Source organism: Zonotrichia leucophrys, chromosome 1A, assembly GCF_028769735.1.
Source record: "Zonotrichia leucophrys gambelii isolate GWCS_2022_RI chromosome 1A, RI_Zleu_2.0, whole genome shotgun sequence".
Classification (NCBI taxonomy): domain Eukaryota; kingdom Metazoa; phylum Chordata; class Aves; order Passeriformes; family Passerellidae; genus Zonotrichia; species Zonotrichia leucophrys.
The window spans coordinates 13,069,655-13,095,545 of record NC_088170.1 but is presented as its reverse complement, the minus strand read 5'-3'; the positions used below and the strand labels follow the sequence as shown (position 1 = coordinate 13,095,545).

Here is a 25,891-nt window from a genome sequence, read left to right as displayed (position 1 = left end):
TGGGACAGGGAGGCCCTCTGCAAAACTGAAAACAAGCTGACTTTAGGAGAGACCTTTGGCTGAGCACCTACAGGCTGTTCTGTGCCAGTGGCATTGCTAGAACAAGCTAAGGGGTCACTCTGTCCCATGCCATGTGTGGAAACCCTACCTGCTTGCAGTGCTGTGGCCAAATAATGACTAAGTTCCCACTTTTTTTTTATTTGAAGAGGCCAGATGGTCTCACATGCCAAGCTGGATCCTACCATCTATTTTAGGTGAAGGAATGTGTTGCCAGAATCAGTCAGAGCTGTGCATACTGGCTTTGGAAGCAGCTCCATGCTGTTTCCCAAAGTCTGACAGGTAAATGGCTTCAAATCAAGCTCACTATAGTGAAATCCAGCATGCTCTCTGTCACAACTGCTGGCCACTCTGCACTCCTGACCTCCATCATCCTCCCAATTCCATCACGTGTAACCCCACACAAATGTCACGCTGGGAGCAGTCACCTGTGTCCTGCAGCCACATCAAACTCCCACGTGTGCTCCAGCCTTGGCCACAGTCCCCTGCCTATCAAGTGACATTACTTGGAAAAGGTCTTAGAGTTCACATTCCCCATGAGCATGGTTAATACAGTGGTTCAGCAGCTGTCCTGCAGTTATTTCTTCAACACAAAAATGCTTTAGGGAAAATGTTTTGAAAAGAGTCTATCTGACATTTTCATCAGGTTTACTGTCCTCAGCAAAGACTCAGCTTTTTGAAGTTGTGCTTTCAGTGTCAGCCCACTCCACCAGCTGGCCAGTGGATCCCATTGCTCTTGCTTCAGGAGTATTTTAAGGTTTTCTAGAGCTCCTTTGGGCTCCACATTTGGCTCTGTGTTTCTGAATATGGAAAGAACACGCTCCATTTCCTCTCAGTTGCAAGCTGCAGTATGCTTGTCTAGACCCTTGTGATGCCTCTCTGACTGGTGTTCCAAGAAGACCCACATTGTCCTAAAGAAAATTCAATGAACTATTATCTTTTAGTGGTAATTTTGCATCTCTGGTTAGCCACGTACATCAGCTATACCATTACAACACATGACTATTTACATACACAAATACAGCAAACACACCTTCACATTTTCCACCAAGGGTATCAGTCCGCCATCATAAAAGCCATAGTGCTCTAATTTCAGGAGAAAAGTTATTTCAGTGTTGCTGAAATGGGAATCAGATGGAAGTGGACTGATTACAGCACCACTTATCTCACCTCCTATCAGTAACTTCCTGGCAGCAGAAACTGTTCAGCTGAAAGATTGGCTCTCCTAACTGGGGGTTAATTAACCACCTGAACAAACTGCTAAGTGCAACATTTTTCTTTCTTTCACATGATGACTGGACCTCTTTCTGGAACTTATTTTTTTAGCCAAATATTATGAGATTTGATATATGTCATTTGAAGAAGATGGGTTGTGGTACAGGCACCAAGTATCTGACTCAATCTGTGAATTGTCAGTGATTTGTGCAGTGATACTTTGAAAAGTAAATTCAAAGACACCCCACAAAACAGTGTTAGAAAATAGTTGTTTCCCTACAGCTGATCACATCAGTGGAAATATTGAAGATTCCTTGTTAGAGCAGCTGCTGAGTCCTGTGATATCTGATGTTAACCAGATAGTTTGTACAGATTGAAGGCTGTGTCCCATTTCCCTTCTGCTAGGAAAGACTTCTAAATTTGCCACATGAGAAGAATTTATTGGGAGGCATCTCAAGCTAGACTAGGCTTAATAGGTGCCTAAGGCTTTTTTTCCAAGCACATATTTGCTGGGGTACTCCAGCTGTGGATGTGCTTTTCCTTTTTGCTGTGTGTAACATCTGTGCAGTGGGCTTTTGTTTGGCTCTTTGGTGGTTTTCTTCTCCTTCCCCCAAGCTGCTTTGGCTTCTTACCCAGCTTTTTTACCAAATTGCAAATTTATTTTCCTTCTGCTTTTGGCAGGCCCATATGTGGAACTGTCAAAATGTCACTGGCATCAGTTGTGAAAGGTTAGTGCCACATTATAGTCAGTGAGCTTATTAACACAGAAATGATTGGGTTTTGGAGAGGGGCAGGGAAGGACAAATGGGAACCCGTTTTCCAGGCACCTGCCTTTTCTACTAAACATTTCTTCTTGTCACATATATATTTTCAGAAAGTGGTTGCCATCTGCATAGGAGAAAAATCAGCTGGAGACCATGAAGAATAAGGCTGGTTTTTGTGAGATTCCAGCAAGCTGAGAGAGGGAGATGGAGAGGCAAAAGGGGCAAGTTAGACAAATTCATTTGAGTGTTGAGTGTCAGCAGGTGTTTATTTTCACCAATCCAATGACTAGAAACAAGATCATACTGCAAAAATTGGGTCTGATGAAAACCCAGTGTCAAAGTGGGTAATTGTGGATTCTTTGTTCCACGATACCAGCTTGGTCCCATAAGAGTCATCATTTCCAGTTGCCCTCCCCAGGTTTATAGATGTCTGTATTTAGGTGAGAGCTACTGTTTTGCTTATTTACATATTTGTGCTTTTTTTTGATTTAATCAGAACGAGTTGCAAATCACCATTGAAAATATTCCCATACTGCCATTTTTATCTGTCCAAGGCCTTTTCAGGGCTTCTGGGGCTACCACTGCAGAGAACCTAGCTGGCAATCTTTAATGTATTAATCTTCAAAATGACCTGCTGAGGTGAGATTTTTCTGGTTTGAGAACTGAGACATAGAAAGCCTGACTTTGTGTGGTTTTTGAGGAGGTGTGTGTCCCTGTTTCCTAGATGGTGTCCTGAAGCCAGAGAGGTTCTAACAAACCTGCAGAAAATTTGATTCTGCAGCTGGGAATGGGGACCTGGTGACCTCCCCAGTGGGATGGGCATTGTGGTGGGAGTTGGAGCCCTGTGGTCATGGGTGCCATGTCCCTGTTTTCTAGATGGTGCCTGAAGCCAGAGAGGTTCTAAGAAACCTGCAGAAAGTTTGATTCTGCAGCTGGGAATGGGAACCCCAGTGGGATGGGCATTGTGGTGGGAGTTGGAGCCCTGTGTTCATGGGTGCCATGTCCCCAGGAGCAGGCAGGACAGACCCCTCTGACCCTGGTAGCAGGCTGGACTGCTCCTGCAGGCCCCAGCAGCTCTCCTGGAGAAAATCTGAGCTCAGAATCAGGGGTTTGGTCAAACAAGCAGCCATCCCCCACCTCTTCCTTGTGCCAAGCAGAATTTTAATGTACTTCCAATTTCTCTTTTTAGCACACACAAAGAAAAAAGAAAAAAATTAATAATCATCTATAAGAGAAGTTCTTTTCAGACAAATGGGAAAGCATTCAATGCTGATATATATTTTTCTCCACATTTAAATGGTATCTATTTAAATGCAGATTTTCTGGTTTCATATGTGGAGCTGGGAAGAAACGCCTTTCAATTTAAATGTTAATAGAAGAGTAAACTTCAAAATCAAAATTTCTCCATAAGGGACAGTGTTTTTTCACAGCTCTGTCTTTTTCTACTTCTTCCCTCTTTCTCTTCCATCCTCCTTCCTTTCTTCCTACACCTCAGCCCAGCCTCACTTGCATTAAATAGTCTTTTTAAAAACAAGAATACATCTTTCAGAGCTCCTGAATGAAAATGTTTAATGCTGGGATCTGTGGAATGAGCGTGTTTGAGCAGAGGGCTGGGGCACTGATAAAACAGAGATACCATCCCTCCACCTCCAGCCTCTTTCATGCTGGCCATTTATTAGGTGTGCTGCTCTGAATGCTTTGTGCTGGGATTGTGCTCAGGCTTGTGCAGTGGTTGGGGCAGGGGATGAAAAGAAAGGAAAACCTTTTAGCATAATATTTTAGTTGCTCCTGATTGTGAGCAAAGCTTTGGTGCTGGGACAGGCAGCAGAGGAGGGAAGTGAAATGCAGAGAGAAATAAATAAAACAAAGGTGCTGTTGCCAAGTCTCTCTCTTTCTGTATTACCCCTCCTCCTCCTCCTCTGCTCCATTGCTGCACATCTCCAACTTCATTTATCTTTGGGAGAAGCTTAGGGTAAATCTGCTTTTTACAAAAAGCACTTAACACTGTCTGATACTGGAGTTCTACATACAAATATGGTTTTTGCTTCTTGTCACACTCCATTTCTCATTTTTAAGGTTTTCTTTAATTTTTCTCATCACTCTTCAAATATCCATCTATTTTTGTTCACTCTTCTTTCCTCACTGAAAGAAAAGAAGTTGTTCTGGTTTTTCTTCTGCTTCTTTCTGGCCCTGATGAGCTTTATCCACCTTTGCAAGAAGTAGTTCAAGAGATAATAACTGAAGATTAAATCTTAATAAAATTCCATGTGATTAGTGGATATGTTGATACTCTGATGGTGACCAGCATATAAAAAGCAGACTGTAACAGGGCAGAGTCTGCTCACAGATAAGGGCAGTTCTGTAAAATAAATAATAAAGTAACTAATATATAGAATAGGGCTTTCTTTGTCCAGATTATTTTCATACAAATGTTACTGTATATCATTACTGATATGATGATATAGAATACTGAATGCCTATACAGAAAAAGTGATAAACTGTCTTCCATGGCCCTCCTGGGAGACAGGAGAAAATCTGATTTTCAGAGGAAAGTTTTAGAGCACCCAATCCTCCCCCTGATTTCAGGGAAAGCAGAGCTCACAGGGCTCTTCACTGATCTCAGTTCCCTGCCCCCAAGGTGTCTCTAGTTTCCTGTGAGAGCCTGGCAGCAGAGCTGAGGGGTGAAGCTGGCCTGGTGCCCTGCTCTGCACTGCCTCCTGTGCACTGTGCCTTGTGGAGGCATACATGGAGAATTCAGCGTCAGAGCAGCACTTCTCACCAGCACTGAAGCACTTTACAGTGAAGGGAGTCACCTGTGCCCTGAACCCAGAGCCCATCACAGATTTCTTCCAGACCATTGGAGAACACAGGGAAACTTCCATTTGGAAATGGTCTTTCTACCTGGCCTCTACCACCACCCCCAGGGGGGTGAAGGTGCTGGGAGCAGGGAGATGGCACCCCACATTCTCCAGGAAGGATCTCTCTGGTCACGCTAATCTGATGCTGAGGGACTGTGCTGTCCTTCCTCCCCATCAAGATCATATTGTGCTGTGCTGGCTCCCGGTAGAAGTCACTTCCAGTAAGAGATGACCAGCATAAAGAAGTGTGTATTACCTGAGTTTTGAAAAAGTACAGGATAGAAGAAAAATGAAAAAGGCACAGCTTTGATGTCGTAAAATCACAAAGTCCTCACTGAAATTGAGCAGAACCCTACTTCAAATGCCTCAGATTTTTCAACACCTGCATAATCCATGGAAGCTGTGTAATGAAAAGCTTCTTAGCTTGGTCACAACTGAGAAATGTTTGCTTTGTGTAGCCTCACCTAGCAGGAGCAGGAAGGATTAAAGTTATGAATATGAAGAAGAGTGGCCAAAATTGCAGGTGCCTCAGACTTCCCTGTTTCTGTGGAGAGAGGGAAAAGTGGGATGAAAGGGTTGACTGGGCAAATTGCAAGTGTACTCTGCTGGGACCAAAGCTTGGAAATATTCCTAGATGATCATATATTGGAGAGCTGAAATCAAGGATAGTAAATCTGGAGAAAGACTCTCTAAGATCAGCTCTTGAACATTGCTGAAAAAATGTAAATGATCAGCTTCAGGTACTTTCTGATAAAATCTCACCAGAACCAGAGGAGAGGGAATGGTGTGGAGTAGGAAAGGTAGAATGGGGCATGACAGACTAAAGTTGAGTTGAATGATGCTTTGGCATAGGCTCAGTTACTCTGGCCCACTAGATTGGGCCAGAAATCCCAGGTTGTATGGGCAAAGCTTTTCTTCCTACCCTGCTGTCACTCAGAGCTGAGTAGCAACACAACAGACACCAAAAATACCCTTTTCCTTCTCTGGTCAAAGTTGCTTTTTGAGGCTAAGGGAAAGTAGGATTGGAGCAAAAGGCTGAAACACTCTATGGGATGGTATTCACAGCCATCCTTCTCCCAGAACATCAGTCTTGCACCTTCTACAGTGGAACTGCTTCAGATGTGTTAAATTCCTGCTGTACAAATGTCCCCTTTGTGCATTGAACTCTGATATACATATCATAAAGTCTTTTGAAGACAAATCAATCTATTCACCCTCATGAGACACTTCTTCTCACCCCTTTCTGTGCTGTACTTAAACAAGCCTCCGTCTTAAATCCCTCCCTCCCTCTTAAATCCCTCCCTTACCATCTGGGGGTTTTCTTTTGCCTCTTCTCTGCTCCACATGAGGGAAAGGCAAGAATAAAACCACAACTTGTTATTTCAGCTCCAGATAGTGCCTTAGGCCACTGCAGAATTTCTTAGGTCCCTGTAATTTTCCCCAAATAGTGGAGGAATTGCTTTCAGACAGTAACACCAGTATGTGACCTGGTCTGGGAGTTCCCCTTTCCTCTGGTGTTTTATGACAGTTCACCAGAGATCAGAAATTGCAGAGTCATGTGGGGTTTGCTATTTGCCAGCATAAACCTCTGAAGGTGTCAGCCTTTATAGAAGACATGACTTCACCCCTCCCTTGATGAACTATTCACCTGGCTCTGAAACTGTGGGATTTCTGATGGAGGAAGGCAGACTCAAGTGCCAGCAGTGCATAGCTGGCACCTTCCTTTTGTGGTTGTTTCTGTTTTAAATAACTGTAAGAACACTTAAGAACTTTGATGCAGAAAATCCATATAGATGGCCTGTTCTGACAAGAATAAATCAATTTCATGATGTCCACTCTCCATACACCTCATCCTCAGGGACATGTTAACTAGCACAGACCACAGCCAGCTTGCAAAGCTTCCCATCAGCTTTCCCATGTAGGTGGGTCCAGACATTGCTGGCAATCAAACAACTTATCACACAAATAACAATCTCTAGTCAAACAGAGGGTGTTGGGATTTTGTTGTTTAGGAGAATTTATACATGTGTATTATAAAGGCCATTTATAACTTCTTGAGATATGAAGGCTCACTAGACCCTTGACAGAGCTGCTTTCCCTTTTTTGAGGGTCTTCTGCTGTTCTTTCTCTCAGCTTTGAGAGAGTTGTGTTTTAGTGCATGTTTGTGATGTGATGTTCTGAGTCTCTCTGGTGCAGATACTTACATGTAAATGTAATCTGCTGTTACTTTGGTTGAAGTGGGTTGTGCTCATTGAGATTGCATTAGAGTAATCTTTAAACTGAGGACTGGGTTACCACATGATTCAGTGAAAGGCACTCAGAGATTTTAACAGTCTCAGGTAGGCTAATACATATTTCTTTTCTTATCTCTTCATACCTGAAGTGCAAAGAAAAGATTAAAACCCTCACCCTCTATTTGCCAACCTCATCCAAAATACAGTTTTAAGCTCTGCAGAGAGAATAGTGAGAGCCAGAAAATGCCACTCAAAATCACCTGCATTAACACTCCCTGGTTCATTGTACCTGGGAGCTGCTGGGCTGACATTCAATAAAAGACATGTCTGTCCAATTCTATCTTGCCCCTGCTGAAGTTTCAGGGTGAGATAAGAGAAGGGATTATGTTGGAGAAAGATACCTCTGTGCTGCTGATTCTTTATAAGAGAAGTAATTTAAACAAAGCTCAGTGAAATCTGGAAAATTGTGCTCTAGGGCTGTGTGCAGTTCTTGAACAATTTCCAATACATATGTTTGGAAAAGGAAGAAAAAGGAGTGATTTTGACTCTTTTCAAGTACAAATGTTCTCGATCCCTGGTAAAGACAAATCAGAGGGAATGTAGTACAGGAGGGTATAGATCACAGTGGCGTGCAGTGAAGGATTATGCTAAAGAATTACACTATCCCAGTCTATTTCTACTTGTGATGTTACTATATTCTGACATCTGTTCCTAGACGGGCACAGAAATGCATTTGTGAGTTCCTTTTCAATTTTCCCATTTTTTGGAACACCTCAGGAAAGAACTGTGATATACCCAGAATGTCTTCTAAGCAATTCTAGGTATTCTTGATATAGATAGACTTCAGGGTGCTTAGTCCCTGCAGAGCTTTCTCTAATGGGAGAAGGAAGGAGGACATGGAGGATGGACTATCTGAAATACTATTTGCAGCAATATTGCACTTTCTGAGGGTCTGATAACAAACACTGTAGTTTGATTTGCTAACAAACACTTGAGAACAAGCAGTTCTGAAAGCAAAAGCTGTGCTGTGTGGTTCAAGGTCTGTCCAGAAATCCTGGTAATACAGATTTATTTATACACTCTCCACAAACTTTTCATGTAGCTGGGAGTGTGCTGAGTATTCTTGACTTGGTTTCCCCATCTTTCAGAAGAGTCTCATCCAGCCCTTCCTGTATGTGTTGTGAGGAAAGCAGTCTCTAGCTTTTAGGAGATATTATTAAATTCTGTGGAAAGGAAGATAGATATCAACAGGAAGGCTGAGCCCTTGCTTTAGAAAGATGACTTGCAGTTTCAAGGAAGAGAATGGAACCTCAGAAGTCAAAAAGGCATATTGAAATTTTAAAAAAGCAAAACTGAATCAGAACATGATATGTTTGCAGCTGCTGGGGTGTGAAACTTCTTCCACAATGTGATAACCAGCATGAATTACCTTATTGCTCATAACAAATACAGATGGACAGATATCAGGGTGAAAGGAAGGGCAGGGGCATTTGCAAACTGACAGAGAACCTTCCATCGAATGTTGCTTGGAAATAAATTACTCTCAATCAGCTTTTCTGCCTTTCTTTATCTTCAGGAAACCTATAGACTTAATATGCTCAGCAGAAAACAAAAATGCTTTAAATAAATGCATGTTGGTTTATGAGAATCTGTCTATATTTTAAGGACATTGTCTAAAATGCTAATGTGTCTCTTTTCATCATGATTCACAAACCTTGTGACTTTCAAATTTATCATTTCAGCTTCCATCATGGGACTTGGATTACTCCATTCTTTGTCCCTTCTCCAACGTTATCAGTCAAGGAGTTTGTTGTTCCCAGCCTACATGAAAATGATACCTGTATTCCTTCTTGATGATCCACGTTGCTTTTGAGTCAGGGTTGAGTTCCCTGCCTTTTACCTGTAGCAGTGCTGGATATGAAAAGTCTCCCAAAGAGAAGATAATTCACTCATAGCTTTTAGTCAACATTAAAAAGAAAAAGGGACGAAGAAGGTGTTTCTAAAAAATGTGTGAAAAGATAATATTGTGTTTTCACCCCCAAGTGATGTTGGTATCTATGTCCCTTTAGTAAATCATTGAAACTAGCGGTCATATAGGCCAAGCATTAAAAATTAACTTCTGTATTTTAGCTTTTGGAATAAGCAATGCAATACATTCCTTACTTTCACCTTGTAGCTACATTTCTAAAGGTTTGTTTTGCTAGATGGCAATGAAGAGGAATTCAGTGTCCCTGCAATCTGTGCACTTTGCTACAGCATGTGAGGACTTGGGATGGGAACCCAGGAGAGGATCAGCTGCAGGACCAGCTAAGCAGTGCTCATGAATGCTCTGAGATAAGTTTGTTTGCTGTTGCAGCTCCCATTTGGCTGCATAAGATTCAACAATGAATTTTGCTGGCATAGTCACTCCTTCAGTAGATTGGTGTTGTCATGCCATGACCCTGAGATCCTATTACTCAGAGAGGTTTTCAAAAAGAGAAAGAATGCAGAGAACTATTAATTTCATAATCTAAAAATAAATAAAAGCAATTTCAGAAAAATAAACCAAACCCAGAATGTGCTCAAACGTCATAAAGTGGTGTTACATGACAGCATGACCCTTTTTACCTTTGCAGGATGCATTCAGGAAGAGATTTATCAGTGCCAATCAAACTCAGACAAAACCCCATCAATTTGTACTGATGAGCTATTGTTTATTTATATGTCATCCCTCCATCCTAAATTAGCAGAACGAATTTAGATATTGCCTCGAGTACACAATGCAAATCTTTGCTTTTCTTCTGTCCTTTCCATGTCAAGCACCACACCAACAAACAGTAATCATAAACAGCCCCATTAATAGGGATTGAGTCTGGGGAATATAGGCTCCTATTCCTCTAAATAGCCTGAGGGTGATGATTCATTTACATCCATTAAGTACTTTTCCACAAAAGAATCACTTTGAGTAGAGTTGATCCCAGCACTGACCTCAGCTTCATGTGGGCACTGACAGGTGAGGAGTGCCAGGTGGATCCTGTTGGACAAGCAGGCTGTTATTGAAACCAGATTTACAACCCCCTTTCCCAACACTGCCATTTCCAAGGGCTCCCCTCAAGAGATCTTATGGCAGGACAAAAGCCAAATAGTTTTAAATAGAAAAGAAAGTTTATATTTTATTTGTTTCAGATAATCTCTAGTGGATAGACTTGTGAAGAGCAGATTTGCAACTGGCCCAAGCAGTGGCAATCTTAAACTAAGCTCACTGAACCTGTAAGAACTAAGAGTTCACAAAGAAGTTCTATTTGGATTTTGTTGTGTTAGGAAGGGAATTTCAGGCTTGATCAGCAAAAGATGTTGAGGGAAACAAATGTCAAATTTGGCCTACAAATCTTGGTCCTGCTCCTTTAAGTTTTCTGTTTAATGGCAAAATTCATAGAGATAAACACCATTCCTAAGTCTGGCATACATGTTGATGTGATCCACTTGTGATCCACTCTGGGTCCATGGAAACTGGGTCCATCAGCCAGTTTTATCCATTGGGGTAGATTTGAGGGGTTCTGGACATGTTGCACCTGAATAAAGCTATTTAAGCTCATTAGAGGCAGGTTGTTTCCATTTGGACAGGCAAATGGTGTTACTTGGAGTCAGCACTCACAAGATAAATTGCAAGGGGTTTGTAGGGCTGACACTAAGAGCTGTGCAGCACCTTGGAGAGATGTGCTGTGCTGTTACGGAAGATGATGCAGGAAACAGTAAAGATTTTATGTTTTCATTTTCAAATTGAGCCCAGGGCCTCATGGACTGAAAAAGTAGGAAGACACTTGGCCATCAAAAATGCTTTCTAACACTTACTGATTGTTTTAGAAAGCACTCTGAGAAATTCCCAAGGAACAGAGACACTGCCTGGGGGAAGTACAAATTTCTGCAGGAAATGCTTTTTTTTTTTTCTTGTACAAGAGCTCCTTGAACATATTAAAATGTGGTGGGACAGTCACAAAACCTAAGACAAAAGTACTTTTAAGATGTGTATCTTGTTAAAAGAGCCTGGTTACTGGTGAGCTGAAGACCTGGTTATCTTTATGCTGTCAGAGAGACTCCTTGGAAAATCAGTGATAATCCACAGGAAAGAGTTACAGCTTCAACGAAGAGGTTGTGTTCTGTAACTTGATCTTGCATAAAAAGTGCTATAATAAACATGGAACTGAGTAAACTGCCTTCAAGTCCCTCTGTCCTAGCACACTGATAGCCTTTGTAGACACTTAGCATTTTGGAACTGAAGTTTTATAAACCCCTGATGATGGTAATTTACCTCTTCACAGAATTCATTGAATCTGTGTTGTGGGTATTGCTGGTCTTTTTATCTACTGTGGGAAAAGCATAAAAAACAACAGAAACTGAGACATAGTCAAAGGCCAGCCAAAGAGAAAAGCTGCTATAGAGACTGGTGCATGATTCACAGTTTTCAAATCTTCCTTCTCTGTCATAAGCATTCTGTTTCTTGAGGGGAAAAAAAAAAAAGTAAAATCATTGCTGTGCAAAAAAAAAAAGTCTCAAGAAGGAAACAAATGTTTACAGAGTTGACTTGGCTGGAATTTTCTTTGCTCATATACTCTTGATATATCAGTGTTTAAACTTTTTATGTGGGCGTGAAGGGGGGACAGGGAATAATCAAATGTTAGTGAAGATGTCCCAATCTGTTTCATTATCTGAGGGTGTGAAGATGCTCTTTAGCTCACATAGTCCTTGGTCTTTCAGTTGCCACGTGGTCTCACTGCCCAGATTTCACATCCAAACCAAGTGTGAAGAATTTTTTTTCCCAGCACATGCAGGAGGAGCGTTCCCAGCAGTCCCATAGTCCCATCCTTTTTGCAGAAGGCAAATGTGCAACATAGCCAGGCCTTTATTTAAGTTTTCCTTTAAGTATTAAGATTTGGAGGCCCTTTTCCTTTATTTATGAAATAAACGCAGGCCAGCCCCTGTCACCCACATCAGATGTACTCAGTCCCCCCTTGAAGAGCAAAAATGTTTTTCTCCAGTGCCCTGCCCTCCTCCTACTCTTAGTGCTCCCTGGAGCAGTCAAAAACATCCTGTCATGGTTTGAGCCTGGCACAGAGCCAGTGCCCCCCATGAAAATGCCCTCACCCTGGTGTCTGCTGTGAGATGTGACCAGGAATAAGCAAAACAGGCTCCAACTTAAACATAAAGAACACTTTATTACCTAAACTACAGGAAAATAGGGAAAGACCATAAGGAAAAAGAAAAAAAAAGAATTGAAAACCTTACAAAAAAACCACTTTTCCCCCTCCCCACTACCTGACTTTCCCAATCCGATACATTCTCCCAAAACACCAACTGCCCAGCCCGGCACGACACTTTAGTATACTCAAACTGCAGTTCATGAAGAGGAAAGGAGTCCTTCTTGTTCCATAGGCTTCTCCTGGAAACACACTGAAACCTCGTGTGCTTCTCTGTCACTTCGGCACCGCCCGGAAAAGTCCTTTTGCCGCTTGTGACATCTTCCTTCCATGCCCAGTGCTCTCACCACTGACGCATGGACCAGAGCTGCTTTTAGGGTTGTCTTTCAAGGATGCCTTGTCTCACTCCAAAAAGGCACAGTCTCTGCTTTGGGACATCTGTCCCCCCCATATTTTTCCAACCCCCTGGGGCCGGGGGGTCCTCACGAATGAACCCTCCTGGTTTTGAGCCACTGCTTCCCCCTAAATGCAGTCTCTGTGTCACAGGAACAACTGAGTCCATGGCCACAAGAAAAGTCCAGCCAAAAGGCCACTCCAAATCATCTCTCCCCATTCAATCATCTCCACGTTCTTCGGGCCAGGTCCTTGTCTCATCTCATCTCTCATCTCCCTTCTTATTCAGCTTCGAGGAGGATTAGCATTTTTTGCAAGGCCCCAATCATGAAAGAAAGGGGTTAAAACTTTCAGTCTCTGTCTGTCCCGGGACGATGATACTCCCACACGTGCTGCTGCTGCGGCCGGCCGGGCTGCACCCTTCCCCCCCCTTTCTCCTCCTGGGCTGGCTGCTATCACATTCCGTCTCGCCGACTCTCCCTCTCTCTCTCTCCTGGGGGAAGAATGGCTGCCCGATGTCTCTTGGGGCTCCTCCACCCTTCCATCCTTGAGGGCCTTCTCACCCCCATCTCTGTCCAGGCCCCGGGCCTACCGCATGGCTGCCCCTCCCCCGCCCAGCAGCAAGGCTGGACAGGGGAGGGTGATCTGACCTCTTCGCAGCGACGTCCCAAGAGAGCCTCCCAAGGCCAAAGCCCTGCTTTTAACCCCTGTGTATTCTCGGAGGTGTGTCCAAACCCCACTGGCTACACCAGCTGCCAGTCTCAAACTCAAAACCTTCATTGGTTTGACCACAGCTTCCCAGAATTCCCACTTCTTCCTGGTCAAACCACCACACATCCTCACCAAAAATCATCTGGCAAGGTCACCATCTGGGGACAGGAGAGGACAATGATGTGTCCTCTGTCCCAGCTGTGTATCTGGAGTGCATTTAATGACGTCTGACACCAGAGTATCTGTGTGCCCTGCTGCTCTGGAGGAACCATGTTCCACTCCTACCACCCCTGGGTGCCATGGCCCAACTTACACGCGGGAAGCTGCGGCCAGAGGGGCTCAGTGACACGTGGGGTGACAATTGAGGTGCATGCTCTGTCATGTGTTTGCTGGAACAAAGCATGGCAATTGCTTTGCTGATCAGCTGAAGCAGGGACATCCTTTGGATGCTGGGGAGTAATGGACAGAGATGAGAAAGCAAGATGTAAACAGATGTTGTGCTAGTGCCCAGAGACTGGAGTTATTAGACACTGCATTGCACTGAGGCCATTTTACAACTTCTAGCTCCTGAGCAAGCTGTCACAAGTCACTTGAGTGCATCTGCACTGAGCTTCATTGTGTGCTAAAACAGTCAGCTGCTCTCTCTCCCCAACCCAAGCTAGTGACTTAATTTATGGTTTGTCCTCGCTCTGAATCACCCTTACTTAAAACATCCCATACCAACACACGCTGAAGTCCTTGCTGATCAGTAGCATTTTGGATTAAGACTGTTATGAAGCCCTGATGGTGCTGATTTATCACTGTTCCCACTGATGTTGTTTTTGTGTGTTCCCCACTGCAGATCTGCGCAGGATGACCGCTGGTTTCATGGGCATGGCCGTGGCCATCATCCTCTTTGGGTGGATTATCGGCGTCCTGGGGTGCTGTTGGGACCGAGGCCTTATGCAGTATGTGGCAGGGCTTCTCTTCCTCATGGGAGGTAAGGATGGTGCTTTTTGAAGAAATGCATTTTTCTTGTTGTTTTCATGTTGCCTCTTTCCACATGTCCCTCCTTTTCTAAGTCACTGAAAATATGTTTTCAGAGTTGTTTTGCCTGATCTGGACTTGGTTTCATTCTGAGGTCCTTCTGGTGCATATCAAAGATCACACAGTCATACTTATATTTAACTTCCATCACAAAACTTGTCTGGAGTGTCTGTAAGTCATGGTAGTACAAAGGGTAATCTGAGTGTTTTAGTGCAGTACTCCCCTGTTGGATGTAACGCTGTCACTTAGCAAGCTCAGTAATAAAAATCCAAGGATTATGCAGATGTTATTCCCACTGCTATCCAATTCCACAGTGGGACACTTTGATACCTAGAAACTGTGCTGAGAGTTATAATCTATATTTATTACTCATCAGTTGCTCATGAGTCAAATGTAACCTTTAGTTTATATTTCTCTTTCTTTGCTGTACCTATGAAGAGCATTCTCTGTGTTCCTTTTCCCACTCTACATACACTTTCTTGTAGACTTCTCTCTGTAAGAACAATTATCAATCTAGCAGCCTTTTCTTCCACTTGTTCCTGTTTGTACTTGCCTTTCTCAAACACAGATGAGAAGGACCATTCCCTAACAAGGTCTAATCAATGCCTTGTATAAGTGTTGTGATGGTTTCCTTCCCCTGCTGGTGATTCCTTGCCTGAAGTATTTTGTGGTTGTATTTCCTTTTTTTCATGCTGCATTACATTGGAGACCCACAGTCATCCTGCGGTTGGGTGACACATGCAGACCTTTTTCCATCTTTGTACTTTCCTACTGATGCTCTCCCAATTTACAGCAGAGGTTTGGTTTATTAATCCCCAGGTCCATGCCCTGAGACTGTGCTTTTGAACTTCTTCCCATTCCTACTACAACAGACCTGAAGGTCATCCAGCATTCCCCATGTAATGTACCAGCCTTCCTTACTACAGATGCCATCAAAATTTCTGTTAGCAGCAAATTTCAAGGCACAGTTATTTGAAATGAAGGGTGTGAAAGTCAAGTCCCAAACACAGCTCTGGGTGAATGCCTCAAAGTGAACACCACTACTTCTGTTCTCTCTTCTTTTTTCTGCTGCTGATTTTTGTTTGGCTGGGTTTCTGCCCTCCGGGCAGATCATCACTTCTGTGCATTTTATCATCTGTTTATCTGTACTGTGGTGTGACACAGATCAGTGTGTGACATAGAGGAGAGATTCTGTAGTCCCAGAAGAGGAGTTAAGTGCTGGAGTAACAAGTATTTATGTTCTAGTGGTGTGCTAGTGACATTAGACATCATTTCTCTCTGTGCCCACAAACACATTTGAAATCTGCTAGGACCTTGTGCAAGCACACACTGGTCTTCATGGGGATGTCTGGTTTGTTGTGGGTGTCAAAACATTATAAGCAATGCTTGCCAGATGAGCTTGGTGTTTCTTATTTATTTAAAAGCCTAATTTGCACAGGGGCCATTTTGTTCTAATCTGCTCAGATATCTGTGTGGTATTTAACTTACTACAGCCAAACATTCAGATTAAAACATTAAGAATATACTAAATAAGTACAGAAAACTTACATTTATTAGAAACTAGCTGTGTCTTGTTTACTATTCAGAAATTATTATTATACATGGGTTGGTTTCCAGTGCAGCTGCAGAGATTATCTGTTAGCTCCAGGTTATTTGTGAGTGATTTGAAAGATGACTGATAAAGTTTCCAGGTGAAAAAAAAAGATTCAGTTTTAACTGTGTGTAGTGGAATGGGTTACTCACAGCTTACAAAGCCATATTTGGGGTGCTCAAACAGCACACATTTCAGTGGAGATGGAGCCAAGGCCACAGAATTGAGAACAGCCTCAGTCATCCCCATGGAACAAGCTGCTCCTTCTCAGAGGGTAGTGGCTCTGCAAAGCTCTCTGGAATCGTGGGTGCTGGGACCATCCAGCTGCACAGGAGCTTTCAGTGCAATGCAGCTGCTAAATGTGTTATTTTATATGGACTATGCAATGAGACCGTGATGTAGAGTTACCTCTGGGCTAAGCAAAACTATTTCTGGACATCCTAATCAGGTGTCAGTGCTAAGGGAGGATGTGGAAAGAGTGGGAGAGGTTTGCAGAAGAGCTACAAAAATGTGGTTTGAAAAACAAGAAAAAGACAGCATGCCACAAAAAGCAAATTGCTTGAAACTGTTTACCAGAAGGTTTATAATTGACTTGAACACAGAGTGGAAGTACCTATGCAGTGGGAAGCCATCTGATCGTAGCATGCTCTTTGCATAGACAAAATAATAACCAGATCCAGCAGTTGGAACACAACACTAATTTAAATGAGAGGCACCAGATTATTTTATCTGCCAATTTCTGTCAAGATGTGTAATATTATAAATAAAGATGTGCTGGGAGGAGATCAAACTTATTTTCTGCTTCAGTGCAGACACGTGGATCAGTATTACCCAAAGGTTACCCTCTTTCTTGTTTTGCACAAGTCAGTAGCAACTGCTAAACTGATTTCTTTTAACAGCAAGTGGGCATAAAGTAACATCTACAAACTGAAGCAGTCAGTTAATAAAATACACAACTAGAGCCATCTAATCTAAAAATCAGTAGCTATCAATGTTTTCAGACTGTGTCATGTGTTACATGGTCATTCCTTTTACAGCCAATGAGTCTTTTAATTTAAACTTTTTATTGCTGGACAGGGTTTGAATACATAGCCTTTGCTTCTGCCATGCCAAAAGTGCTGTCAACATATTACTGTGCTGTTTCTTAAAATGCATGGAGATAGAGTGCCTCCTATTTTTGCCTTTTTCTCAGATCCAATAATGGGAAAACTGCTTTGGAAGGTTTCTGCCATCTGACCTCACTGCAGCTGAGAGGAGACTGTGTTCAATTGGCAGCCATAGAATCAGACTGAAATCTAACCTTCCCTTCCATTTTCAACACCACTTCTCTTGGCTACGTTTGCAGCATTTGTTCTGGTTTTATTTCTAGGCAAATAGCTCTTTTTCAATGCTTAAACATTTCCAACTAAACATATCTATGGGGTTTGTCCCTTATTGCCCATAATTCTTTGAACAGGAAATCTCAACAGAGCACTGAGAAGCGTGCTATAATAATCTAATAAGAGCAGACGTGGCTTGCTTGGACCTCTGGTTCTTTATTATATTTACCAAACAGTCCTCTTGCTAACCCATGTGGCAGTGCCTCATAAGGACTTGCTTTACTTTGCTTGATCTAATTTCTCAAGCAAATTGCTAAAACAAGTCGTTTACGAAATGCAGGCCATTATTTGGTTTTTAGCTCATCCGGAATCCAGGACAAGTAAACTATGATTTAGAGTCTGTTTTACACTGCTATTCTGCATGTTTTATAACAAGCTAAAAATTATTAATAATTCATCTTTCCTGTTTAGACCAAATGTATCTGTATCAACAGCAATCACAGATCCCTTATGGTTTCTACAGCTCTTTTCCATAATTTTTGGTATTTATTGTACAATTTATACTTGGATTCCTTCTCTTGAACAACAGTGTTTGCCTGACCACAGCAGGATTTTTTTTCAGTCCCTCATCTTCTACAGAGCCAGATGATACTGTAAATTATGTTTAGCACTTTTTATCTCACTTTGCATGCTGGTACTGTTGCACAGCCTCCTATTTCACTATTGTTACATTCCAGTATTGTCAGCATCATTTTACCTGCAAGGTGGGGGAGTTCCCCTTTTTGATAGTTTCTTCATTTGGAATTGTGCTTTTAAATTTCACTGTGATTAGTTCATTTTACTCGTCTTTTTTGAGACTGTTTAATTCTATTACAGAAGTGGGTCACACTCAAATTATACATGACTCCAAGCACATCCTCTTGCAGGTTCTTGTGTTTTCTCTTTGTGCAAATTACTGAAAATCTGTGCACAAGTAAAAGCTCTAACCAGTAACTTTGTAATTTTATAATAATTTCTGGAACTTTAGGAGCATCTGTAATACTACTTCCAAATGTCAGAGTCCTGTGCCAAACGTGATGCTTTCATGCTCACAAAGTACCTAGTCTAACAGGGATTCAGTTAAACATCTACCTGAGGAAGTGCATGTGGGATATTTTATATATTGTGTTTTGACCAAAGCAAATTTATTTGCACCAAAACTATGCCTTTGCATTTTTAAGTCTAGGCGTGGCCACCTCATCAGTTCCCAGGAATTGGTGTTCGCATTTTCTGGCTTTGAGCAGTTCTTTTGAAAGTATTCAAATCTTTCACTAGTTTGGGTTTATTTTCATGGCAAACCTGCCAGTTCTTTTGGTTGGTGTCTTCACTCCCTCGACATCTAATTTAGCCAATATTGTCAAGGTCAAATGTCAGCTTTAGTTCCAGCTCCAAAGAGCTGAGATGCTATGAATAGGCACACTGGTAACTCCACCAAGGCAAATTCCATGGTCTCCAGGAATCCTTTCTTTCAGTTCTCCATCAAGTTGTTTGTGAATATTTCCTGTATCATGATCAGTGAGCAAGCTGATCCATCTAACCCTAGGTTTTTCTACCTGCTCTCCAGCAAATTCATCCCCAGGATTTTCTTGTTTCAGCATCTCAGGTTTACAGTCATGAAAACTCAACCTCATCACATCTTCTGTTACTGTGTTGCTTTATAAAATCATCTTTTAAAGACAATCTCTGATAGTCTGATGTTTTCCCAGCTGATTTCAGTCAGCTGTTTTGAAATATCATATGGCTTGCATTATTTTCTAATTTGAGGGCAGGGCCAACTTCTTACCTAAATACTTCAAAGCCCTTTTCCTCCTCATCAGTGCCTGCTGTGGGGAAAGTGGGGTGGCTGCCTCCTGATGGCATGATCCAGTGTTTTGGCAGTAATTTCATCCTCCCCCTCTCTAGCTTGTGCACCTCCCTGCTGAACTGCTGTCTGTTGTCCCAGCTGGAAATACAAAATGGCACTTCCAATATCATGTTCTGGTACTTGCCTCAGCACACAATTATCCCTGGCCAAAGCTACCTCACTTGTCTTTGTAAATGTATTAAAAGACTGACAAAGAATGACGTTTTATAATCCTTATCAGAGCTCTGTCCATCAGCTGCACATCCATGTATTTTCCTTTTCTAAGTCTGTAATTTGTACTGAGAACACATTTCAGTGAAATAGTTAGGGGTTTTACTGCATGCCTAACAAGGCAGCCCTTCAGGGAGAGACTTCTGCGTTGTCTTATTTCGTTCCAAATTTACTGCAAATGAATGTAATAAATCATCTCTGCACTTGTTTACTCTTTTACCTGTTTTCTTCAGTCTTATCAGGTCTCTGCCAGTTTTGTCTTGTGACATACACTTTAGGATGACTTTATGGTTTTTTTCCCCATTTGCTAACAATTTCCTTAGAGAAGCATGTAATTTTACTAGCCTTGCAAATATTCATTATTCTTTGCAAAGTCAAGTGGGTTTCTTGCTGTAACCTTGCTTTGAGCCAATTAGAGATTTTACCATTAATAATTCAGTCTCTAATTAGTCTATTTGGAAATTATTCCAGCTGTTAAATGCCCTCATATGTGATTTGGCTTCACCCTGCAGTTCTGTAATAAAATGATCTGGAGTCTCATATAGCAGCTCATTTCTTGTCTTTGCCTAGTGATATTTTTGCCTGAGGTGCTGGGCTTGGAGCTTTGCTTGGGAGTCTGAAACTTCCTTTTCTACTGGCACTGAAAGGCCTGGAAGTCATGCTGTACACATATAGTAGTAGTATGGAGTTCTTCTGGCCTGATTTTTTGTTCTAGCATTTGCTTTCAAAAAAATCAGGAATTTCTTTCATCCTCTCTTCCCTTTTTACTGGTGGTGATCTGCCAGTCTGAGGGTTTCAAGTACCATTTGCCAGTTCCCCTTTTGCCACTGATTTGGGCTTCTTCTGACCCCCTCTAAGAGTGCTGCAGAGACATTTCTCTCTGTAGCCTGTCCATACTCAGAGGACCTAGGTCAGGGTTAGAAAAGCTTCAAATCTTTCCCACAGCAGAGGTGATCACCTGTTCATTCCAATGCTGGCTGCTGCAGTAAAGATAAGCAGGCAGGAAAGATGTGTGAGAGGGAATAAAAAATTAAGTTATGCAGGTGTGTTGGCATAATGTAATGTTTTATTTCAGATATGCAAGAAAGAATTTTTTTTTAAAGAAAAGAAGAAAAAAACACTTATGTATGTTATGAGTGTGTTCTTTTTTTAAATTTTAAACTAGGGAGATGCAGGGTGCGGAGGTTCAGGGACATCACACCATAATTAATGTGATCCAGTGAAGCCAAATTTATTATCCCTGAAAATACTATATTTATAATAAATCTCTACTGTCCAGTATTACATGATTGGTTAATCCTAGCTGTTCACATGTCTAAAATAGAATGCTGATTGGATCACCTAATTTTTCACGCGTCTTGCTGTGGTTGTCTGGCCCACCCATGACTCACTTTTTTCTTACTTTCCCAAGCTTGCTGACAAACTTGCTGAGTCCTGATGACTCTTCTTCTTGTATCTTTTTCAAGGATTTACCGACCCCATTTCTGAATATGTCCATTATTCATTGTTTGTGAACGTGTGCATTGTCCGTTAGTACAAGCAGGCTGGATTGTGCATCGGCAGAATATGGCCATTGTATAGCAAGAACTCGTCAATCTGCAAAAAAACTCTCAACAGGGAGAAATAGCTTTTAATAAGTAATTTCCAGCCTTCTCAGAAATACTTGCAAAATATTCCTTTCCTCAGTCCAGGGGAAAGCAACAAAATGCTTGATTATCCTCAGAGCCAGAGGATGGATAGACCATTTAGGCTGGGTCACCTTCTCGTGCCCCGGCTGTGCCACACTTCACGCAGGGCTGTCACCAGGCGCCAGTGGGGATGGGGACAATCCCAGGGCTCTGTGCCAGTGCCATCAGCTGTCACAGGAGCTGATGGCCAGGCTGGGATGCCAACCCCATCAGAAAGAGGGGCTTCAAACCAGGGCTTTAGAGCTGCTGTCGGTGTAGCTGTGCTGCACACGTCCGTATCCTCTGTCACTCCCACCTCCACAGGGAGCCTTGTCTTCCAAACCCCCTGGCTGGGCTTCCTCCGCCCGTGCTGTGCATGTGTGAGGAGATGACAACAGAGGCATCTGTGGATTTGCAGCCATGGGTTGTTACCAGCTGTTGAGTCATTTGAGTCTCAAATTTAACTCACTGTACTTTGAAAATAGCACGGAACGGTAGAAAATAAGAGTGTTTATTCTACGCAACTGTGGTCCTGCCGTCTCAAAATAATCCTTCCACTGCTGAATAATTTAACAAAAATGGAACAATTTAATGTAGCAGGTGTAAGGCAAAACTCTGCGACTGACGTCTCCTAGGCAGTTATGAAGTACCTTCGTAGTAGCTGCCAAAGAGAAAGATAAACAAAGGGAGAAAGTAAGAGCCATTCTCTGGAATTCATTGGGAAATATGATATGTCCCACAGGGCATCTAGGATTTCTATTTTTCATTAAAAATCAAGGTCTCTACCCATTCTTCAGAATGTTTACTTGTGGTGACATGATCAACCACAACACTGAATATGGAAGGTATTTCCTATGATCATATTTTTTTTTCATTTATACAACATTATTCTTTGAAAGTTCAGTTTCTTGTGCTTCTTCACAAAAAAAGGAATAGTTTTAGAAAGTTTACATCAATTATTTTTTTCCCTATGTAAAGGCAAATATAAATGCACATGTATGTGCACAAGTGTATATAGACAGATCTTAAACAGCAGCCTGTGATCTTTAGAAAAACCAAGATCTGCAGTAATTTACTGGAATGTGAATTGTGAAGCTTGGGATAAATACAGTTTTCACAAAGGCATAATACCTTTGGCCACTTTGAAGAGTATTTATAATTCAAAACAAGTTGGAAGACTGGAAAAAAATGAGATACCAATCATGTTTTATTCACGTGGGAGGTTCTAAATTAATGATGACTGCAGAGGAGCTTAAAAATTTGGCAAAACTCCCTACAGACCACTGTGAGAACTTATTTATGTGGATTGACCTCCAGATGGAGACACAGGCTGGTTTGTATCAAGAGATGCCATAAATGGGTTATGAAAGTGTTTGAGACCAGGCTCAGCACAACAAGATGATTCCCCCCTCTGCCAAGCCTCCCCCAGCACACATGTGAACACTCTGGCTCCTACCTGCGCTTTTGGCTAAATTTCACATTATGCTCTAAGTGATTTAAGGCTTTGAGTTGGAACAAGCTTGAGTTAATGTACAGCATTAATAGGCTTTAAATGTTTAAACCACTCAAAGGCTCTTGATTGTTTAAAACCCTCAAACACATGACAAGGGTGTTGTGGAAGGCAGAAAAGGAGCTGATGAAGGTCTTTTTGGACCTGGGAGGAGAAGCAGAGCTCAGAGCGCTCATGCAGGCTTTATGCCCATCAGGAAGTAATGTAACAAGGCCAAGAGCATTCATATTCAGGAAATAAGAATTAACCTGTTTCTAAAAATGTCCTTCTTTGCTTTTAAGGATTTGTCCCCCTTTATGGGGAGTAGCTGAAGAAATTGGGGTTCGTAACTGTGGAGAAGACAGGCTCAGGGGAGACTATTCCTCTTTACAGCTACCTGACAGGAGATTGTAGCTATGAAGGGTTTGATCTCTTCTCCAAGTAGCAAACCATAGAACAAGAGGAAATGGCCTCAAATTGTACCAGGGAAGGTTTAGATTGGGTAATAGCAAAAACCTCTGCACCAAAAGTGTGTTCAAACAGGCTGCCCAGAGAAGGGGAACCATCCCTGGAGGCATTCAAGAGTTGTGTAGATATGGTACTTAGGAACATGGTCTAGTGGTGAATTTGGCAGTGCTGGGTTAACAGTCGGACTTGATGATCTTAGTGATCTTTTCCAACCTGAGCAATCCTATGATTCCTTTAAAACATCTCTCCCTGCACAGTTTGTGGTGTCTCTCACAGACCTGGTTCAAGGCCATGTTCCTTGGACCCATTTTAGGCCAGGTTTCTTGAGTCTGAAGTGTGGCTTTTCTTTTCTTATGTCTTTCAAAACCAGGATACTGACAGACATATGTCCAGGCATGTATTTGTGGATATGAGTTCACTGTTACGTACACACGTCCTGATATGGGGTAGAACTGGAACTGCTTCTTCATCCAGACCAGTGAACCATCCAACAATGTCAGCAACTGTTACCTCTTGCCTTCTGAATGCTATCTAATTTCCTATTTTCACTCAAAACATAAATATTTAGGAAATCATTCAGGCAGGCATACATACCCTTTGCCATCTTTTGAGGTTAATATATTTCCAGGATGGCCTGTTGAGCATTTCCCAGCTAGAAAAAAGTTGCTCAGCAGATGGCAGGGCTTAAAAGAGCTGGGGGTCCATGTTACATCTTAACTGCTAGTACTTCTCTCTCCTCTCTGGTGCACCAATAACACATTTTGCATTTATTTATTTATTTATGCTGGCACTCATTTTGAAAAGGAAATAGGAGACTCTGGAAATAGGAAAGATCACTCACTTTTGCAATACAGACATCTGTGTGTCACTGCCTATCAGCAACTGAAATACTCTTTTATAATTTCATGTTATAATACTCCTCAAGGGGAATCATAACTCTCATTTACAGCATAAGTTCAAATGCAGAGTTATATCTTTTGTCTCATAGAATATTATTTTCACTAGATGTTATTTTTTTTCCAGTACCTCAGGAATATCTCTGATTCTCTAGGTGCATACCTAGCATTGAAATGTTGAAACCTGAGGTAACATCTCCATAAGGAAACAGGGGTGGGATATAGATGTGTTTTTTGCAAGTCAATAACCAACTGTACTGCAGAGTGTAGTCAGTTAGAAGTATTGTTCTGTGGGGCTTTTTTTCCCCTGGAAGGAAAGGCTCAACAAGAGAATTCATTGTCAATTCCATAGCATTTGATCTCCATGGAAACATTATCAGCTGACTTCAAAGTCAACCTTCAAATGTGTTGTGGGTTGTTTTTTTTCCTGTGGCTCATTTCTGATGCTCCTAGATGTGCACTTGCAGGCTGTGGGGAAAGAAAAACCAACACAATTTCATTAGCCTTGTACCTGATCATGAGAGGGCACTGGCACTTCAGAGAAGGAGAGAAAAATCTTCTTTAATGAGGTGTAGAGATCTTATAGTCTGGAGCAAAAGACAGGGCAAGTAGTTTATGCACACCTCTAAATTCATTGTTTTTCTGTCCTAGCTCAAATCTGTCTCCCTGAACTTTGTGTGCAGTAAATTAAGGAGTCAGCTCTGTCTGGCTTTTCAGCAGGAAGAGCTGTTCATATTCCTCTGTGTGTTCATTTTGAGTCAGCTATACTGATTTGTAATTTCTCCCTCACCAGGATGGGAGGTGCTGGCAGAAGCATCAGTACCTTCCAAAGTTACGGGAACAGACAACTTCGCGCAGCCCATGAAGGGCATGCAATCAGGTTCCTTCTCAGGGATGTCAGTAGGTCTTTGGGGGGCTGACAGAAAGTAAAATAAAGTAGGAATAAGGCAGAAGAGACAGATTCTGTAGAAATACAAAAGACTTCCCCACCCACAGCCCTGGAAAACAAGTTCTGTGTGTTTTAAAATTCAGTGGTTGTCCCATATCCTTTAATAATGTCATGAGGCCTTTGATCTGTTGCTGGCTTCTGAATTCCAATGACAAGATGCACCAAAGCCAAAGGAAAACAATGAAAACAAAACTGGCATTTATTATTGGGTTGGTCTTTTTTTAAAAGGAAATTTTGCTGAGCTGTTTGCATGCCTGACATAAAAGTGGACTGACTGCACATGCAACAGAAGGAAGATTAATACTGGCATGATTTGCTAGACAGAAAGAAAACCTTACAGAGAGAATAGAGAGAAAATTTCTGTGTGTTGCAGATCTTTTTGTTAAATGCAGAGGCTGAAGCAAGATTTAGATTCACTTTCTTTGCTCCTCAGGTTGCCAGCACAGAAAGCAACATTCCCCCTTGGGCAAATCGCTGCCACACACACTTGGTCTAATCCGTCTGGACAGAGTCCAACTGGACACTAGAAACTGCATTTAAAAAACAACTGGGAAAAGCTATAAACGAGTAGGGCCTTCCTCATTTCTGCCCAACCTGGCTCTTCCAGGGCATACAGAGATAAGTCATGCCAATCTACTTGTATGGGCTACAGAAGATGAGCAGGTATTTCCTCTGCCACAGGAAAGGAGATTTCAGCATTGACACTGAAATCAGTGTCAGTCTAGTCTGTGGCTTGCAGGCATTTATGTGGAAGATGTAAGCTTCATAGGGGTACCCTGCACTAAATGGTTCTTGCTGACCAGACAAAACTGCATTTAATTTTGATTTCTGACTATTCTCTCTCAGTAACTGTATCAGCACATATAGAAAGGATTTTCTCTTCCTAACAGGTCAGCTCAGGGAAACAGTAATAGAGCCCACAGACTTTTTTAGTAAAGATCCTGAAAGTTGTACAAGCAAAGACTCC

At 42.0% G+C, this 25,891-nt stretch overlaps 1 protein-coding gene across 1 annotated transcript in view; it reads left to right on the top strand.

Annotated features, from left to right (window-relative positions):
- Positions 1-25,891, top strand: part of TMEM178B (transmembrane protein 178B) — a 233,934-nt gene that overhangs the window by 188,097 nt on the left and 19,946 nt on the right. The window contains exon 4 of the mRNA XM_064738011.1: positions 14,248-14,385. Coding sequence (XP_064594081.1) covers positions 14,248-14,385 — 138 coding nt within the window. The remainder of the gene's footprint in view (positions 1-14,247; positions 14,386-25,891) is intronic.